This window comes from Pavona decussata, unplaced genomic scaffold (assembly GCF_977016875.1).
Source record: "Pavona decussata unplaced genomic scaffold, jaPavDecu1.1 SCAFFOLD_170, whole genome shotgun sequence".
Taxonomy (NCBI): domain Eukaryota; kingdom Metazoa; phylum Cnidaria; class Anthozoa; order Scleractinia; family Agariciidae; genus Pavona; species Pavona decussata.
Genome location: NW_028145581.1, coordinates 220,766 through 242,541, shown reverse-complemented (window position 1 = coordinate 242,541; position 21,776 = coordinate 220,766). Strand labels below are relative to the sequence as shown.

Below are 21,776 nucleotides of genomic sequence, written 5' to 3'. Positions count from 1 at the left end.
ACCTACTAGACTTTCACGCACGGCAAATGGCAGACTAGTCTTTCCTTGAAAAGAATCCGTTTTAATTTCGAAAATTGGTCACGAGGAACCTTTATGTTTTTCAGTTTGAAAATTGTTGGTCTTAGTTTTATTTGAAAATGGCGCGTTCAGAGCTGGCGAGCTATTGTTTTCAGCCCAGACAAGAATAACAATACATGTCCAATGAAACAATGCCTATTGTTGAAAACCACTCTGCATGAAAAAATTATTCTTAACTACTATATGCATTAGCTGTTGGTTTTACTCACGATCTACGGTCAAAACAAAGATGACGGCGTGGGCGACCAATAAATACAATAGTGGTCGGGAGCTCTTTTCAGAGCTCTTCGAAAACCCGCTCCGTCCGTTGTTAATTCACATCGTGCCGCCATACGTTAATGTTATAAACTCTACTTACTATTTTCAATTGAACAGAGAAGGTATATGGAAATCATTGTGGAGGGGACGTTTGCGGGAAACCGGCCAATTTGTTCGACCATCCTTTCCTTCGCCTACAAATTAGAGGAATCTGGTCGCGAGCGCGAATGTTCTAGTTAAAGCTTCTCTTTTTTCGCAACAAAGAAAAGGCACGTGCGCGCGAGTTTTTTCGAGCATAAGCTACTCAAGATTCAGGCGCGACAAGTATATGTTCGAATGCCTGCAAAGGCGCGACATTTGTTGCCGTGGGTTCGGCGGAAGGTAAGACTTGCCCTATTCACAATAAGTATAAAGCAGGCCAAACGGCCTTTCAAAAAATTCGATCTGTTATACTATTGAACGTTAATACACTTGCTGCCGGTGCGCACTTATTCAGCCATGCTGCACAGGTGCGATATTAGGAAACAATAGAATGAACCATAGCTTATGTGACCATTGTCTTTAAGCTCAGACCTGACAAGTTAATGAGCTAAGCGGTATTCCCTGCGGAGCACGGCGCGGCGTAGATTTGGACCAATGACAGTCACTCAGTTTACGCTTCACCGCTAATATTACAGATCTATAACTTTTGCCGTACAGTAAGTAAATGTCCCCAAAACAATAGGCATTCTGCGCGATGAATAATAATAATAATAATAATAATAATAATAATAATAATAATAATAATAATAATAATTATTATTATTATTATTAATAATAATAACTTTATTTAAGTCTCAAATCTGGATAGCCGAGCACAAGTGCCCTACTAATTGGGGAGACTAAAAAAAAATATTAAGTTTTTACGCAGAGAATTCCATAGTTTGGCCCTAATCTAGCGATAGAATCCCGCACTACGTTTGTTCTGGATGGTTTAACATAGTAATTACCAGCAGAAGAGAACTTTGTGTTATGCGAGTGAATTCGATTTGAAGGGCGGTAGAGATTTTTAAGGTTTAAATGTACAGAGTCATGGGCAACATCAGGCACAAAGATCGAAACCGTCTCGAATTAATAAAGCAAATTATTTGGCAAGATATTAGAAGAAAAGAACAAAGGAAGATTGTGATCCCTGTTAAGAAAGAAATGCATCAAACGAAAGGCACGCTTCTGCAAGAGTAAGATTTTACGCAAATTTGATTTCGCAACCTGTCTGCAGGCGATTATGCCGTATGACAAGTACGGAGCAATCAGAGATCGATAAATAGTTAGTAAAGTACTCAGAGGGATAAAATGTCTCAATCTCGCTATAATACCAATAATTCTGCTAATCTTAGAGGCAACATAATCAATATAATATTTGCAAGTAAATTTCAGTATCGATTAGTGTGTCCATATATTTTACGTAATCCTGCATGTCGTTCCAGGTGAGCTACGCTAGTGGTGTTGGGATCAATTAAAATGATCTGCACTTGATAATAATTTTTTTTTTTTTTTGGTAGGGATGGAAGATAACATAGTTTGATTTCTTGGTGTTTAATGTTTAATTTATTAGAATGAAACCAATCACTGACCTTTATCAACTCCGTATCAACAACTGTCTCTAGGGATTTTAGAACAAATCCCCTGATACGAGTTTTAATACGAGTACCCTAAAACGACTGCGTGGGAGGCTAGCAATAACCTGATCCTGGAATATGTTCTTATTTTGTTTTTGACCTCCCTTAATTATCAGCGACCAGTTAATTACAAACTGGTAAGAACCTCCCGGGAAGTTGATTTTAGATAAAACATGAAGACAGATTCTCTCAGCAATAACTGCCAGTTTTGAAGGTTAATTTAACTACTTGCACTACGTCTGGATTTACGTCTGACCTTTCACAGCTACGGAGGTAAGAGTTTAGGAGAAATTTGTGCTTGGTAGCTGAAGAGTTCCACTCAAGGATTCAGCGTATTGAGTAGTGATTGCTCTAATGTACAGTTGAACTCGAATTTCGGTGATGACGGAGAAGGGTTTTCGTATCACGAACGGACGTGGGGAATATCAAGAAGTCAATCCGAGATCGACAAAATTGGCTGTTTTGAATGTCAACTCCTTGCGAACAGAAGTGGCCGAATTCTACCAGAAGTCATGGAGCATTCATGGAGAGCAATCGAAAGCATAAAAAATGTTTATTTTCTTTTTTAATTGAGACCCGAGTAAGGTTAACACCTCTCCAACCATTGAGTCTCTGGTCAGTGATTTTAGTTTATTTACCTTTTCTCTTGCCAATACTCTCAAAGTTATCAGCTTGTTAGTTTAAACGGTCCTTTAGCTGTTGACATAGCATGTCAACTGATGGCATGTAGAAAGATAGTCGCTATTCTCTGCCAGGCACGTAACACTGAAAATCGCTGTTAGCGTTGTGAACAAAAGCCCATTAATCCACCAAAATACCTTGCAGTAGCAACCTGGGTGGTAACCTTTGTTAAAGGAGCTGCGAAGTAATCTGAACCGAGGCCTTCATGGAGCGGAAATTGATATCCGTTAAAGTGCCCATAACGGAATTTTTCTTATTTTCTCATCTGAATCTTTACATTACGCTAAGAACGTCCGCGAAAAAAATTTTCGATTTGCATGAAACGCAAATTTTTTATGAATTTTACAAATCTTTAAAATCCTATTTTATTGCGGTCCACCCGCCCCGCTGATGAGAATGCCGACGGGCTCACAATAGGGCCACGTGACATGGTCTGTGACGTACATTCAGGAACTCTCGAGTCTATGCACTCACTTGACCTTCAGTAAAGTACATTCGCGGCAGAATGAAAATCGTCAGATTCACCGGTAGGAAGGAAAAACTTAGCTCCAAATAAGTATATTCCATGGCAGAAAACTTATCTGACACGGAAAGTGAGCAAACCGCTGAAGAAAGCAGCTAGGACGAATTTGAAAGCGTCGAAGTCGAGGCGATAGATGGCGTCCACGAAACAAGTAATACGTGTGAAGATGATGATACACTCGAACCGTACGCGGACGAGCCGATAGCAGACGAAGAATGGCTAAAAAGATATCGCAAGGAACAAGAGGAGAAGCGACGACTCGAGGAAGATTTAACGAAACGCTCGGAGAATAGAGTGCGTGTTAGTGGATGGTAAAGTTCTCACCTTGCATTTTGCATACGCGCTCTTCATTATCATCTGTTAAAACTATGGCCAAGTGCTCACAAACATTCGAACGAATTATTTTCCATGTAGATGTACTTGTGGTAACTGTAGCCGTGATCTGCTAGCAAATATCAGCGAGTGCTACTGCTGCAAGGAACTCGAAGGCAATTGGGAAGCGCTGACTAGCGACATTGTTCTCGCGGAACTACAGGAAGGACACGAGTTGAACTGTGATAATAATAGCTTGTCTCGTTCTCTGAAATTTCGGCCGTAAATTTAATTGTAGGATGGAAGTTGTTAGCTTGTCCAATGAACAGGTTAATAACCTTTTTGTCACTGTCCCACAGTTTACAAAATCCATTGTAACTTTGAGGCGCATACGTCTTGCGAAATGTTCGAAGTCTAACAGGAGTTGGCGTCTAGCTAATGTAATTCGTGTCTGTCACCGGTGTCGGGACAAATTTGAGCCCTTTAGAAATAACGCTAACAGGCTGTCGCTAAGTTGTTTGTTTGAAAAATTCTTCATAAATTTCTCGTGTTTTTCTCCTTGTATCTCAATCCATTTTTTTGCCAATTTTTTTCTGCGCTCTTTGCGCTTGTTATTTGTTTTGTGCCCTTTTTTATTTTGAACCCCCGTTGTGGTGGTTAGGTTTTCAGAGATAAAGCTGTTATACTTTTCAACATTTTTATTGTTTGCAGAATTCTGCAACACATGTGTGTACAATATTTGTTTGAGCTCGTTGAATTCTTGCTGCAGTTTATCTACCTTATCTACATGCATCGTGGTTTACAATGTTTTCTGTGTCCGCCTCTCGCATCGATCTATTTACATCAGTGGTAGCATTTGCGCTAGTATTTTTTGAGAGCTTGGTCTCAACGAAACTTCGCGGATCTCACGATCTATGAGAATATATATCAAAACAATTACACTATATTTTATAAAACTTGCCACTGAGTTAAAAGTGAGGTCAAACTATAAACCTCAGAAGGTTACAACGCTTAGAATGTCACAAGCGGGTGTGAATATTCAGCATCGAAAGCTTACCATTCGCTTTTCCCTGTTCCTCTTCGAAGGTGTCTCTCGGTCTTCGTCTTCCTTTCGCTTAGCTGTTTTAAAGGATAAACACAAACGCGATGTCATCCTACTTCAGTTCACGTTTTAAGTTTAAACCTGACTTCATCAGCCTTGTGAAATCCTCGTCATTGAAGTGCATCGAGCACAAGGACGAGGTCTTTCCAGGCGCGTGTCCACATCCTCCTCCGCTCCAGCATAAAATCGATCCATTTCTTTCGCCTCCTCAGTCTTTGCGGGCATGTAGTGCCAAAGAAAGGAATCCTGTGCATGCTTATTCCATTTGCTTCGTCTTTGATGTTTCCACATCTCGCTGCAACACATCTTTCCGGCATTTTCGAGAAACGTGCAGAAATACCGCGACTTGTTTTCAGTGAGATCCAGAGAAAGGCTGAAGTCACGTGTTCCTGAATCTACGTCACAGCTCTTGCTAAACCGAGAGGAGACTAATGCGAATCCTGGGCCAAAATGGCGGCAAATTTGAACGTCTTATAAAATTCATAAAAAAAATCGCGTTTTGTGCGAATCGAAAAATTTTTTCACTGAAGTTCTTAGGGTGATGTTTAGATTCAGATAAAAAAATAAAAAAAATTCCGATATGGGCACTTTAAAAAGGGATGTATTTAGCACTAGAACCGTAGTGATCTTCCCAGTAGACGTGGGAAACAAGAGTGCAGACTAAATGCATGCACAGCTTAATTTTTCGGTAAGTGAAGATGCTTTAAGTTTTGCAAGGAAGCTTTTCACGGGCATGGGGATATTTCCGAAGCCCCTTTTTTATACGAGAGCTTCTTTAGATTTAATTATCTCCGTTGCGAGAAACGTTTTCTGGCTTCACTCGGCGTGAACTTGCGCTAGTTGCAGTAATTTTTGTTAACTTCACCTCACTCGGATGCGGAGTTCGTTAGATAAATCACGAGCGAGAAACTCCACTAAGCACACTAGACCTCTTGCCAAGTTGAACCGGAAAAAAGACCTCTTTGATAAGGTACGTAATTCTCAAAAGTGCTACCTGCTCGTCTTTAAGTAGGTGGAGTCGGAAAACAAATTTGAACAATGCTCGTACTCGTAACAAGAGAGAAAACGCTATGCTCGTCGATTCTCGCAAACGCTTGCACTGAAGACCATCTATAATGTTCGGATTTGAAATTTTTTTTTTCAGTTCTAGTTAAGTTTATTGACAGCTGTCCAGTGTTCAGAAGACTTTTCTAGTCCGCGGTTAGGTTCACTATCATTTCGAAATTATACTTTGCCAATTTGCAATGCTCGGGAAAAACCATTTAATGTTATTTGAATAAAAAATCCAATCCTTTTTAGTTTATTGAATTTTTTGGTGGCAGCTATCCAGTTTGCAGAATAATAGTGAGGTCTCATTTCGAGATTATTTGTTGTTGCTCGTAAGTGGTGCGTACGCGCGAAGGAATTTTTTCTCGCTTTTATATTGATTTTGTAAATATAACAAGAAAAGAAGAGAAAAGAAAAGAAAAGAAAATCGTGCTTGGAAGGCAACTTCTCTTTCCATAAAAAAAGGACAACAGCACTGAGACATTCTCGTGTTGAATTCATCAGCTTCTGAAACAATTTCTTTAGTTACCAAAGAACTATGGTTCGAACGTCTTGATTGAAACACGCATCTTAATCACGCGAGGCGCACTTTATCAGAACAAACACATCACGAAATGTTTTTGGAGATCACAAGATTTTACGTTGCACGCAATATTTAGACGTCGCAATATAAGTTCAGCCGAGCAGTGACCATTGCACGCAACGGAAGGAGCACATCCATTGTTGTCTGAGAAAGTCTGCCTCTTCCAATTCTAAGAACAAGGAAATGTAAGTAATACCTTTATCAACTGAAACCAAGACTGTGCGATCGTTGACAAGTTGTTTGAAAAGACCCGTGGGAAAAAAAATGTTCGTCAATTCTTGAGCTCCGATATCGAAATGGATATTCTCCACACTGTTTTAGGTATATTTCTAGAGGCACAAGTTGGGAGAGTCTGTTTTAATGCATCAGTCATTTCCAGCACTGCACACTCCCCCAGGACTGACCGGCCCCGTGGGCATTCGAATTTTTGTAAAACTAGGTCGGCTAATGCCCCACGGATGGGACTGAACGAGCTGTTTAGTTCAAATGCCCGGCGCATTACAGCGAAAAAAAGAAGTTTCAGATTCTTTCTTGGCTTTTGGCCTACCTATATTGTAATCAAAGCTAAACAAGGCCAAGCTAAGTCTCAGAGGGTCCTATGTCTCTGTATTGCTCTAGTCACCGTTATTACTGTGGATCTATCATCTCAATTTTGTCCTCCCTAGAACACATGCTCTGAAAAAATTTCTTCAGTAGTTACCAAAGAAGTATAACTTTATAAGGTTTGACCGCCTTGATTGAAAAATGTGTTTTAGAAGCGTTTGAAACTTGTCAGCTGCAACTGACGGATTCCCTCGCCGGATGATGACAGCCTAACCCCCCACTAGAGTTTGAAAGTCATTTCTTTTGACAGCGGTATTAAAAAAATGAGGAAGAAATATTTCTGGAGATAAGCAGCTTTTACGTTGCCTATCTCGCAGGCACGCAATAAACTCATTACGGAACAGCGGCTATTGCAGGCCATCTTTTCCAAGGAGCTCTTGTTTATAAATGCATTGATTACAGTTCGTCATAAGTCTTTGTCTCTAATACTTCTTAGAATGAACAAAGTCAGCCTTTCCTACCCATTTTGTCCCCCTCCACCCTCCCCTCAGGAAGGCCTCATGCTAAGGTTACCTTATGGGAAACTTTTTCGGAAAACAACAACAAAAAAAAGCTTTCCCAACACGGCAAAAAGCGCCGAGAGGAAACAATTGTATCAAAAGTTCGCATGACATTTTTTCCTTTTACACATAAAACTGGTGCGCCAGTTTGTCACTAGAAAATGCATTTGTCAGCTAAAATTCGGACACGAGTAACAAAGATACTATTATAGTCGCTGAAACTTGTCACAGGAAATTTGCTCAAGCGGTCCATACATTCACGGTCTACTCAGCCTGCGAACGCAGGCGTATTTCCGGCTGTCTGGTTTTGTTGAATCACTTTACAACTGTCACTGAATAGATTCTGCACTAAACAAGTACACGTCCAACTGGAAGTGAATATTAGGGACCTTTGTAAACCGCAAACCTCGACTAGCAGTTTGCAGTTCGGAGTTCGCTGTAAGTACATAATCCGGGCCTTAAGATCGAGGGGTACTTTTTACGTACGCATCATGGCTGTTTTCAGAAAAACAAGATGGCTGCTGCAAGGAGGATAGTATCGAGCTAGCTGTTGTTGTTTTAAATTTAATTTTTGTCATCTCGTAAATGAATCAAACAAATCTCTAAATTCATCGAGATAACTCTTTTAAAACAGTAAATTTGACGTTTAAACGTCGCTTAAAAGTTTTAAAACTCGCGAAAAACTCTGCTTGTAATTCACTTACTCCTAAACAGTGTCCATGACGATGAAACCTGAACCTTAAACGGGACGGCAGGATCGGAGTCACGTGACTTTTAGACTTTTGCGGTTTGCGGGAAACTGGGAAAAGCCTCAATCTTAAGATCCCTATTGACTTGAAATTTTACACGCGCCATTGTATTTTTCTATTCTCAGGCTGTGGTCGTGTTTTTGTTGACGGCCTGTTTGGAGGTCAACCCCAAACCTCAGCCCTCATATTATCTTAGCTCCATCTTCAGAGAAGAGCGTTTGGATTGCGCAAATGGGAGTGCCCTTGGAGTAGTTTGTACAGCTTCTTCTGGAGAGCGCCGATGTACATTAAAATGGGAAAGATTCACCAACACTGGTAAGTACACGCACATGACTGGTGAGCCCGACAAACTTGTGCGCTCGAAGTTGAGGACGGTGCCTCCTTTAAGAGATATTTTTGTAAGGTTAATGACTATAAGGGAAACGTAGATCTTACGAGGGTTATTGGGATTCAAAAAGGAAATTGTCAGCCAATCACAGAGCGCAGTTAAGTAAACCAAAGCAACTGACTCCGCCTCTCAATTGAAAACCACTCTTGTGCGCACGCAATGTACAGTACCCCGTCCCGAGTTCATCTCACAAGGATAAACGATTCGGACAGGATTCGGAGAACATAATCAACCTCCGTCTCCAAACGATTATGGTGCAATAGAAGCCTTGAAAGACTTATGACTATGCGGGAGAAGTAGGTCTTACGAGGGTTATTCAGGAATCCAAAAAGGCAATTGCCAGTCAATCACAGAGTGCAGTTAAGGTGGCCGAACACAGTTCGCGCGCGCTTTACAGATTCTGTTTGTGATGCTATTGAGCGCACGCTAGGGTTGTGGTAAGCAAATACTATTGATCCCTCGATTTTATACTAAATGGATCACAAAGGTGAGTTTTGTTCTTAAAATAACTCAGTTTTTCATCTGTGAATCCTTGTTCATTTATCACCGAACAAAGGAAGTGAGTTCACGAAGAGCTAAGCCTTTTTGCGAGCTTTTCTTCTTGGCTGAGAAAACTAATTTAAAGCCACGCATGCGCATTTGACCAAAAAATTGTGACTGGTTGTTTTAACGGAAATAAACCTTTTTCTAAGGAACCGCTCGGTAGAATTTTGTAAAATTTCACACAACAGTAGTTCCCTAAAAGCGTAATTCGCCTACAAACAAAAACCAAAATTTAACAGAGGGTATTTCTAAAAATCATTAAAGTGCAAAAACAACATTTACAGGAGATCTCTCTGTTAAAATGACATGAAAGCAGCGTCTCCATGTCAGTATTTTATGAGTTTTTCTGGATACAAAAAATGGAAAAAATCTAACGAGTGCATTTTCTAAAAATTGAGAAAAACCATTATTTGTGGACGGTTAATAGCTTGCTGCGTTGCCATGCCAACGGCACCTTGCTCAACAAGAAGTATCAAAATTTATTCCTTCTTGGTTAATCCTGCACCAGGCTAATTTCGAGTTCTCAGAACTACGTAGTTTTCAAATAATGTTTACCAACACCTGTGTACTGGAAAACTGTGTTCGGCCACCTTAAGTAAAACCAAAGCAAACTCCGCCTCTCAATTAAAAGCCACTCTAGTGCGCACGTAATGTGCAGTACCCCGTCCTGAGATCATCTCGCAAGGATAAACGTTTCGGAGAATATAATTGTCTAACCTCCGTCTCCAAACGATTATGGTGTAATAGAAGCCTTGAAAGATGTTTTTAATAACAATCAAATATTTCATTAAGGATTTCAGATAATGAATTTCAAAGGAAGGCGGGGATCAAAGTGTATTCAATTTACTGACCCACGCAGCGGAATTCAGTACGCACTGAAAGCAGCAAAAGACAATCAAGATTGGAAACTTGTGTTTGAGGTGAGTCACGCGTATGAACAAAAACTCTGTTCTTTTCTACTTTACCGTTAAGTTCTAAAAAAAAAAATTATGACGGAGCCCTCCTAATTTAAGGGGTATCTTAAGGAATGTTTCTTAACAATAGTCTATAGTTATTCCAGCAAAAGACTATTATCAGGAATAATACGTTGAAAACATCTTAATTTAGGAGGGAGGGCTTGGCGCATTAGGCCCATTGGCCCTGTGGCTTTTAGGCGAAAGTGACAGTAGACTGCGAGCCTTGGTTAAGCTAATGTCAAAGTCACAGAGGACAGTGTGAGCTCATCATTCAGTGTTCAACTTTTTGGTTATTCAAAACAAATCAGGCAAGATTTGCCTGATCTGGTTACTTTGAAAAGTTTGGGGCATATTGGCTGTGACTTCGAGTCACCACTGACAGCTAATGTTAAATGCGGGGATCTGCACCACTTGGTTGCATCTGATTTCACAAATTGAGCGCTCAGTTTTGGCTAATTCATGGATCAGTGATACAAACCTCTTCCAGCCACTATTGGGAACTTTTGGCCAGACGTTCTCGTAAAATATAAAACACAAGGGAGGGTGTTTCATCAAATTTCCAGACACCGAGAAGTGGGTTAATAAACGGTTTTTCAACCACTTTTTAGGTGCTTGAAAGAAACAGTCTTTGGAGTGTGTGATATATCTTATCAAAACATAAAATAATTCTTGGAGAAATTCAAAGTAAGTTAACACTTCGGACAATAGAAAAGTACCTAGAAGAGCACTGATTTGTTTCTAACATTTCTTAAGTACGTTTAATAACATTTCCACTTGCATTCACAGCAACACCAATGCAGAAGTACTGGAAGTACAAGTGATCAGGCTTTTGTGTTCATGGAGAAGCGTGTTAGGGACGGCAACAAAGGACGATTCGTATACCAACCCACTCTTGTTAACGAAACGATGTGTATTGGAGTAACCCGTGACTGCAGTGAAAACGTATCTCTTATAGAGACAGATGATTTTCGTTCAGAAATATCTTGTAGATTTAAAAGGCAGAAACGTCAGTTATCCTAAGAATTGGTTCGTGAAGGCCCAGGGAAGCTATTGCGAACAGTTTATAATTATGGAACATTGTTAATGAATCATATTTTCCCGCATTTTACAAAAATTATAATTTCGTAATCCCCTTAGGTGCTAATTTAGTTAAATTGATAGTGAGAGGCCATGCCATTTCCGAGTTGCCTTTGGGATGGGCTCTTATGGTAGAAAAGGTTTATGCTAGCCTTGTAGATGACAGATTAAGGAGGGTCTCAATGTGAGAGGTGGGGGAAGGGGGCAGCTTTGACGGTTGACGGAAAATTACCGAGCTTTTAGTTAAAAAAAAGGAGGACAACAAGGATTTTAGGAGCAGAATCGAATCTCTTGGTTCCTTTAAATGTTGTAAAGATACATTTCCAAGAGTGTGTCATTAAAAGCGACCTTTGCGCTTCCGTTTAATTTTCGTTTGAGATTAGGCTTCGAATAGATTACAATTCATGACATTTTCCGTTTACACGGTGTGATGAAGACCTGGTAGTTTTTTTTAAAAGCTCTTTCAAAACGAAACTGACTCACCCACAGAATAGAACAGACACTCGAGTCAACTGCAAAAATAATTAAATACTGCTGGACAACTTGTGAAAGCCAGGCCAGTTTCAGCTCGAGAACACTTCAAGCGCACTTGAGCTGTATAAGCTACACAAAGAATGTGTCGAAAAATCTTGTCAGGAGAATCCCAGTACCTCATTTGCAGTTAATCTCTCAACCCCAAAATAGGTAGATAGTACCGGTGTTGTTTTTTTATGTTGCTGTTTCTTTTCAAATAAGTCAAGTTTGATATGCTGTTCTTTTATCTTACTATTTTTTTGGTATATTTGAGATGATGACTCATTGCTTTCAATTAAGACAACTTTTGCTGAGCGATCGCTTTTCAAATATAAACAGAACTTTTATCCATGAAAGGCTAACTAGATACTTGTTTGAGAGAAAAGTGATATTATGTTTTAAGTCTGGTGAATAAATGATAGAGGTATTTTGTTTCAGTGAGTGACACAGGAGTCGAAATTGAACAACTGTTGGGCATTGAAAATGCTCAAGACATTTTGTTAAGTGCCAATATCCCAGCAAAGCTTAAGGGAAAATACCTCTGTGACCAAAATTTGAATATTATTGACATAGACAGCATAGATACATGTATCCTAAACGCTTTCCGATCCGAAGCGTTGATTAAGTGTAAAGGTACATCTTCGCATGCTTGTACTAAAAATACTATTGTTGTGAAGCTAATGTAAGGGTGCATTTTCGACTTTAATTTTAGAATACAGTTGTTATTACCTTTCGGTAGTTTTGATAGATATTTTCCAGATTATTTGACATTCTCTTGTTGTTCAAAGATTAGAGTTAACAGCTGTGCTGTGGACAGGTTTGCTACTTCCTTTAACATTGGCTATTTTTTTAGAATAGTTGTGTTGTTCTTTCTGGTTAGTGTATTTTGGCAAAACCAGTTCTTATCTCTGGTTGGGACCATCTAGCCTTGGTTGAATTATGGTCGTTAACATGTTTACAGCATACTATACAGTAAGGCGTGATTTGAGTGATACTCGTAGAATAGAGTAGAATTGTTGTAGAGTTGACTATTGAATATTCTGTTCGTTAAAGAATAAAGAAGAGCTACAAAGATTCCTGGTGCCTCTCTGCTGTTCAAAGCTAGTGTTCTACACTATTTCTCAGATAATACTGTACTTAGCTTAGTCCACCTTTTAATTGAGTGGTTGTAAAGCTGCTTCTGAGGGGTGAGGTAAGCATCTCTAAAGGGGCCCTGGAGATGAACCCTTAGGGGGTAGGCAGGGTCTCTATATATGCACATTGGCTGCCCTGTTGTTGAAAATGCACATTGTTCAAGATCTTGTAGTAGTCCAGAATCTTTGAGCATACTGGCATCATGCGTTTCCGTGGATAGTTTCTGCGTATACTTCTAAAGCACGAGGGCTCAGCAGTGTGTGATTCCATTGTGTTATGAGATGATTGTGAGTATTGTAAATGTAATTGAGGACATGATTTGTAGCCATACTAAAAACGGGAACTGGACGTCCAAAACAGTAAATGAGGTCTCCATATCTACAAGGATATGCAAGTCGCTTCAGGAGCATACAAAGCCTTCCATACCATCTTCAGCGCTCCTTTGAGAAAGTTGAAATGAGCGTGGAATCCTAAGCGCTTGAGCCAGTGTTGGAAGATTCCTTTTCCTTACTCTAAATTCAGTTTTGCATTCGTCGTCGTTCATGTTTTCCAAGTGAAAGCGATTGTACGAATCATAAGCAAATCCCGGGTTTCGTGAAGAAAACAACTCGTACAAGATTATAAACTCTTCATCAGTAATAAGATCAGCATCGTAGTATCTGACTAAACTCTTTAAAACTGGCCATAACAGAACAGATTCAAAAGTGTATCAGGAATTGAGAATGGACAAGTCCTGTCAAAACGACATCCGCGCTTAACAAATTAAAATTTGGCGGGAGAGCGACGACCTCAGACCCAGGCCTTCGCAGATTTGACCACGGCGTCGTCCTCAAAGTCTCTCGTGATTAAGCTCCCTATTACGACCGTGGGTCCGTGGCAGGAGAAATCTGCGCTATTTTTGGTTTTATTCATACTGACTATACGCAAATTCTGTAGAGTTAAAATCGTGGATCGAAGATATATCACTTTGATATTTTGTTATTTTCTTAATTTTATACGGATATTTTTACAAATATGAACACAGTTAGCCATTTTACAGTTGTGTGTTTAGTGACCTGGCCTAGGATTGGGAGCGAGGCTGGGGGTGACCTTGTTTTGATACAAACCTGACTGTTTTTTATATGTAAATGCAAACTAGTTAGCATAAGAAGAGAATGATCTACATATGAAAAGAAGTGAGCTTTGTATCAAAACAGGGTCACCCCCAGCCTCGCTTCCTATCCAAGGCCAAGTCACTAAGCACGAACTGTAAAATAGGCTATTCTCTCAAGCGACCAATTCCAAACCATGACCAAATGAAAGAAAGTTTGACTTAACCGGACGAGTTGAAACGTGGTTAATAGTGACTTCGTGCCTTTCAAGTTTAGAAGGATTTAACGGCTTATGCTCACATTTTTCAGCAATTATTATTTGTATTTTATATTTTCTTTCCATAGTTCCAGTTTATACATCTACGTTGTAAAGGAAAATGACTGATAATGGTTTGACAGTACAGAAGTGCGAGGGTCTTGCTTTAATTATGGATAGCACGCTGATATTTTGATTCCCAGTAGAATATTTCCTCCTTAACGGTGTTCATGGACATGGGGAGAAGACAATGAAATGGAGAAAAACAGCATGAATATTTATTTACACTGCAAAGCCGATTGTTAATTTTAAGACAAGGTTGTCAGGGAATAAGAACGGACCTTTAACAAGATTGTCTAAGGGCTTTAAATAAAATAACAAACACACCCCAGTCATTCAATGAATATTTGAATATTTATCCGCTTTATAAAAGCCCCGACTGTTGTAATGTTATTGACTAGGGACCCCACGGGATTCTGGGTCCCTGACTGTTTTCTAGGGCCACCCCGCGAACTGTTTTAGTGACCATATGTTTGAGTTCAGTGCCAGAGCACGTGTTTGACAGTTTTCACTTCGTTTCTTTCTTGAGAATAGTTAAAGTTAAGGTTTAGAACTGTGTTAGAGACAGACTTATAACACCAACTTACTTCAATTCACTGCTGTCACCGGTACACCTGCTACCCTATCAGAATGAAGCATTTGATTTTCAATGCATGCATTTGCAATGACCACTCAGATAACGTATTTTTAAAAGCTTGGCTTCTTTTTTTAACCGGGGAAGTTTAAAAAAATCAGTTTCTTTACAATTAAGAGAAACCGCACATCAGTAAAAATGCTGACAGAACTTCACTTCAGTTGCATTTTAACAGAAGCATAAGATGCAAGGTTGTCTAGCTGGCTAGAGAGCACTAATTTTTGAAGCAAATGACAGTCGTGTTGAAACTCTAGCTGAACAAGCCACTAGCAAGAAGCAAAGCAGCCTTTAATTGACGTTGGAAATGTTTTAACATTTCTTTTAAGTTACATTGGTAACGCAAGATCCAAATAAAGAAGGTAAGTTCTGACACATTTTCTTCGTAAATGACCTTCTCTTTCAGTTTATGGATTTGGACTTTTAGTCCCGCAGTGTTACAGTTGAAACGAAGAAACGTTTGGCGAACCGCGCATTTGTTTTAATTTAAATTCGTGCATGTATATCACTCCCAGCAGTCTCGGAATTATAATCTAAGTGTCTTCCTTTGCTCTTTTGATTTTAATTGGAATATCGCTTTAGGTTTCGGTAGGGGAATCTTCATAACCAGATGGCGCAAGGAAGGGTTTTACAGTTTTAATTTCAAGATGGCATACTTTCTTGAATCATGATCAGTTTCGCTTAGATTTCTCTCGCTCGTTGAGTTGTTAACTTGACTAACACATTTTGCATTACTTGTCATTTCAATAATTTCAGGTTGCCCTTATTTTCACATCGGCTTTTCTCTCGAAGAATATATTTACAGGGAGAATATTGTTTCTTTTATACAAGAGCGGTTTTATAAACATCTAATAGCCACAGTATAAACTGTAAGACAGCTCAAATAGCAAGACCGACAAATATCAGAAATTTTAATCTTAAACTTCTCATTGACACAAAGTCCATTCAAGCCATCGGGGAGCCTTGTTAGAAATGCCTATTGAGCCATAGTGCAAACAACAGACTGGTTTGATGATAGCGGGAGGGACAAATTGAAAACTTAGGAGACGTTAAGACTTATGTCATTGTTCAATGGAATCATGTCGTGCTAACAACGGAAAATAATTAAAATACCGAAAAGCGATCGCTATGGAAAGTACTGCCCACTAGCTTTCATTTGAATGATCACGTTGCAGGATTTTGTGGACAGATTATTGAAAACTTGTTGAAGCCATTACTCTCAACGGAACAACTGAGGTTTGACTATTGAGCGACAAGGTTAGAAATCCGAGTCTCATTCGCTAAGTTCCTAACAAATTGTATTCCAAGCTTGAGGCCGCTCAGTATCAAAAAATTTCGTCACTGCACTGCAGTACACTCATTTATTTATTTATTTATTTATTTACTTATTTATTTATTTATTTATCTATTTATTATGATTTTGTTTAACAAGAACGTCTAATTTTGGGGGTGAGATTGAGCGTTTTAAACTGATTTGAACCTGGAAAATTCTTAAGATGTTGTAAGCTACCTGCTATAGTATTTCAATAAATATATGCGGACGTGACCAAGAAAACAATTATTTGGGTTAATTGGAAAATCAGTGTAGACTCTTATATTATCCTTATTTATACTGTTCATTAAAAAAAAACAATTGGTCGAAGTAAAAATGTTCTTAAGTGACTATCAGCTTAGGTAATGTTCTCAGTATGTTATTAAAATTTAGTTAATCTCTGCCTCAGCGTTCTTATGAAAAAGGTTCTTATAAAAAAAAGTGTACTTTAAAACACTGATCACTGAATGCCATAAACCTATTGGGACGAACGGACGCGCAGGAAATACATGGCCATTTCAATTGTTATGAACGTTGTCGGAATTTCAACCCTTGGACCTACGCGACAAGACCGAAAGGTCGTATGGATAGCTGTCGATCCTTTGTAATTCGGAAGGAATTTCACAGTTGTTTGGTGGCATAGGATAAGAGAAAAGACCATAAAACATTTCCCTCTGTGATTCATTTACTGTAATAGTGAGCCATAGTAGAGCTTGGTAAATTTATAACTCATTTGGGCATTTTCGCCTATTGGTATGTTTCGTTGATTGAAATTAACAGCTGTATAACATCGTCATCATGGATTACAAAGACTCTAGTCAACACCCCAGCTAGAGGACAAGATTGAAAACTCAAGCAAGAAATTTCCAGAGTTATGTAAAATTTACAAAGACGCACTCTTTCGATATACGATTTTGCGTTGAGGACCCTAGTACCCTTTTTATCCTCGTACTTGATTCAGCAACTTTAAACAGCGCTAGTTTTTTCTCACCCAGTTCGTGTCGAATGTAGTTTCACTCCCAATCGTGCTGTTACTATTAAAGGAAAGTGCGAGGGGGAAAATTATCAGATAAAAAAAAAAAAAAAAAAAAGAAGTTCAGGAGAATGGATGAAGTCTGCAAATTATATTTTCTTTCAAGAATTTTTTCATCGCCTAATGAATGAGTGCCAACGAGGAAAACCGCGAGAGATAAGCAGATATTAACTATATATCAGATAAACCGATTATTGACCATCTGTCCGGTTTTGTCTTTACATGCATTCTCTAATTTTATGCGGTTTAGTATCAATGAAAACCTTTTAACAACCAACTGCGATCGATGATTGGTAAACCACTTCCGCACGCCGTATTGAACATTTCTCGGGAATAACTTAAAGGCGCTATGTGGTGGTACTTTTTTAAAGGTTTTTTGTCAGAGTTTGTGCTAAAATCAAAGTAAGTAGCTTTTACCCGATACACTAAGTGCTCTTAGAGCAACAACGGAAATATATCAAGTGATCTTTTTTTCAAATGGATGACAGGCCCGCATAATAAATAAAGGGTTTTAACGAGTTTTTCAACACAATCAGATGTTTTTTAATTTCTGTCAAATTGCGAACCTCTTGTGCGAGCCAATGGCATCCTGGGATTTCATGCCCAAAGACAGCTTTGTTATCAGTTTAGAATACTAGAGCAGTAATTTCAGTGACCTAAACAAAAGTTATTTTTGCTGCTTTGGGATCTCCTTTGATCCAAATATAAAATATGTCGTTTATTTTTTTTAAAGCTAAATTTGATGACATATTCACTTCTGAGATGATTTTAATATCTCTTACCGAATTGTGAGACATATAGATAATGAAAAACACTTCAAAATGGCACATGATAAATATAATGGGCTCCCGCTGATGCACTGCACTAATGCATCATGGTCGATCTTGCATTTCGATCCATATTTCCCTTTTGAAAAAATTATTAATGACAACTGATTAATTTTTTGCTATTTAACATGTTTATCACTCGTCCCTGGAAACTTGCAGATATGTTTTTCCTTCAGTGTAAAGTACGATAACAAACCTAATTCGAAATTGCATCACGGCTCGTTTTAACAAAGTACTAACCTTTGCTACACGGCTCAGAAACATCGGTATTATGTAAACAAAGGTCTGTACGGGCACAGGAAAAAAGCCCTAGACTCAAGACGAATAAGTTATGAAGGAACTTTAGGGCTAGTTATAAAACGTCGCTATCATATCTAAAACGACGACGAGAGAGAAATCAATCATGAACAACACCTTAATTAACGGTAGCGTTCCAAATCCTTACGATGATAACACAGCAGTGAACCTGTCGGGAAATAAATCCAATAGCACAAACAAACATATTCCATTTTCGAGTGAGATCCATTTCCCTCTTGTGTTTATAGGTGTCCTCGCCTGTCTCATCTTTACTGCCAATTCACTGGTCATTGTTTTGGTTTACAGAAACAAGCAATTGCGAAGAACTACCAACTTATATCTAGCATGTCTGGCCTTTTCCGATCTACTATCAGGGTTGATTGCAATTCCTTTGATATTTTCCTATGACGGGAATGCTGCGATCCATGTTCCACCGATTGTTAATACGATTCTTCTCTTTATGAGGTTTGGCTCCTCTCTTGTCAATCCTCTGTTGTACACGTGGTTTAAAGAAGATCTTAAAACCGTTTTAAAATCGTAATTTTACAAAAATCCACCTAGTTGCTTGGACAAAATTCCCTTGAGTAGTATCGCTCTTTCGTAACAAGGACACGGCATCCCTTACTGAGTTTTCCTCCCATGAGAATAATTTAATCCTGCATATAACAAGATAGTTTTTCGTATATCCTTGTTGAACAGATGGGATAAATTACAAAATTATAGCATGCAAACAAAGTTTGAATACATGTATAAAATACGCTTGAAACTTATCGTTGAGGTTGAACCCAGGCTATACTCTATTTTTTATATAACTGAATTTATTTCATAAGAATATCGAGGCTGAAATTTCCGAAATTTTAAGAATATTTTAAAAATGAACCTTATGTTGAGATTTTGGAAAGAATATAATTTTGCGTTTTGAAAATTTTTAAATACAATTTACATTTACATGTTTTAACTAAACTATAAAATTCTTCCTTTCTGTAAACGGCAAAACTAGCCAATAAAACACCTAACAATTGAAATTGATACCCCAATGCATTCTAAAATGAAAATGCCATACGATATAATATAAGAATATTCATAAGAATATTTTCAGCCTAACATCGGTAGAAAAATAAGAATGTTTAGCCGGCGCCGGAAAAACAATGTTCTTTTAAAAATAAAAGAGTGTATGCGACAACATCATGAAGTGGTACAGTATTTACTTTTCTTGATAAATAGACAGTACAATCACAGAGCAGACGTCTTTTTTGTTTAAATTTGTTAGGTAAACTAGAACCGATAAGGGCGCGATTACAGAATAGAATTTGGTCCTGTATACCCCCTATACAGCCGGGGCGTGCATTCTTTCTTTCTTCTTTGTTTTGTTGTTGTTGTTGTTTTTTTTTCTTTTTAATAGTAGCACACAGAAAATTATAGAACAATCGGTAAATCGGATGTTCGCTGTAAATCGACAAATCGTACCCCTTTTACACGGTTTCTCTTAAGCCTGTAAATTATGATTAGTGTTTCATATTCAAATACACTAGCAATGAATATCTAACAAATTAACAAAATAGAAATTTCTTATTAAATTTTGGAGTGATAAAAAGTTTATAAAATTCCGATTGACAACAATTTTATAAATTGGCCATATTTTATAGAATAGTAGTTGTTTAACTGGCAGCCAATGGAGCTAGTGCAAGGCTGGAGTGCTTTACGTTCGTTATTATCAGTTACAAGTAGAGTTTTGAACATCTTAGCTAGTTTGTTTATGTTTGCATGTTGCAGATGTGTTAGACCGCACGGTTGAGCAAAAAACAAGTTTACAAGATTACAAGGGCGTAAATTGAATTAATGTTCGCGGTTTATTATCATAAATGTGCTTAACACGATTTATTTCAACTAATTCAGAGCCATACACGAAGAGACTAATTTACCAAATATGGCAGTCATTAGATGTCAAGTGGGAACCTACGATGTCTCACAAGTCCTTCACTGATTTTACAGGCGTAATGGTTTTACTCAAAAAAGACAGCTTCAGATTTGTCATCCTTTGATGCATTTGACGGGTGTTCCGAATAATAAAACCTGCTGTGAAGTTGAACTTGAGCCAACATCGCAGTCGTGGTATCGATTAAGACCCGTGCATGGGATATCCTCTGATATAGACTTCCCATATCAGTTGTCTCTCACGAAATTAACACGTCACGTACGTGTAAATGTTACAAATATGTTGCGCGTGTGCTTCACTTCCCATTCACTCCTTGCTGAGGTATGTAACTTGTTTCCTTTAAGAAAACCCGTAAACGTGTTGTATGGTTTATGTTTTGTGCATATATACGCTAGGTATGCATGCAACTATCACTTGTAAAACAAATCCCTGATCCCTGCGTAAGCACTAGCTTAGCACTAGCTTGGTATTTCAATAAATATATGCGGACGTGACCAAGAAAACAATTATTTGGGTTAATTGGAAAATCAGTATAGACTGTTATATTATCCTTATTTATACTGTTCATTTAAAAAAAACAATTGGTCGAAGTAAAAATGTTCTTAAGTGACTATCAGCCTAGGTAATGTTCTCAGTTAATGTTCTTAAAATTTAGTTAATCTTTGCCTCAGCGCTCTTATGAAAAATGTTCTTATAAAAAAAAGTGTACTTTAAAACACTGATCACTGAATGCCATAAACCTATTGGGACGAACCGACGCGCAGGAAATACATGGCCATTTCGATCAATTGTTATGAACGTTGTCGGATTTTCAACCCTTGGACCTACGCGACAAGATCGAAAGGTCGTATGGATTGCTGTCAATCCCTTGTAATTCGGAAGGAATTTCACAGTTGTTTGGTGGCATAGGATAAGAGAAAAGACCATAAAACATTTCCCTCTGTGATTCATTTACTGTAATAGTGAGCCATAGTAGAGCTTGGTAAATTTATAACTCATTTGGGCATTTTCGCCTATTGGTATGTTTCGTTGATTGAAATTAACAGCTGTATAACATCGTCATCATGGATTACAAAGACTCTAGTCAACACCCCAGCTAGAGGACAAGATTGAAAACTCAAGCAAGAAATTTCCAGAGTTATATAAAATTTACAAAGACGCACTCTTTCGATATACGATTTTGCGTTGAGGACCCTAGTACCCTTTTTATCCTCGTACTTGATTCAGCAACTTTAAACAGCGCTAGTTTTTTCTCACCCAGTTCGTATCGAATGTAGTGTCACTCCCAATCGTGCTGTTACTATTAAAGGAAAGTGCGAGGGGGAAAATTATCAGATAAAAAAAAAAAAAAAAAAAAAAAGAAGTTCAGGAGAATGGATGAAGTCTGCAAATTATATTTTCTTTCAAGAATTTTTTCATCGCCTAATGAATGAGTGCCAACGAGGAAAACCGCGAGAGATAAGCAGATATTAACTATATATCAGATAAACCGATTATTGACCATCTGTCCGGTTTTGTCTTTACATGCATTCTCTAATTTTATGCGGTTTAGTATCAATGAAAACCTTTTAACAACCAACTGCGATCGATGATTGGTAAACCACTTCCGCACGCCGTATTGAACATTT

At 38.4% G+C, this 21,776-nt stretch overlaps 1 protein-coding gene across 1 annotated transcript; it reads left to right on the top strand.

Moving 5' to 3' along the window:
• The first annotated feature begins 5,242 nt into the window (after positions 1-5,242).
• Positions 5,243-11,216, top strand: LOC146463977 (uncharacterized). Its single transcript, XM_085083759.1, has 4 exons — positions 5,243-5,300; positions 8,220-8,409; positions 9,818-9,945; positions 10,768-11,216. The coding sequence occupies exons 1-4, from the start codon at positions 5,277-5,279 to the stop codon at positions 10,999-11,001; spliced, it is 576 nt and encodes a 191-aa protein (XP_084939885.1). The 5' UTR covers positions 5,243-5,276; the 3' UTR covers positions 11,002-11,216.
• The last annotated feature ends 10,560 nt before the right edge of the window (positions 11,217-21,776 follow it).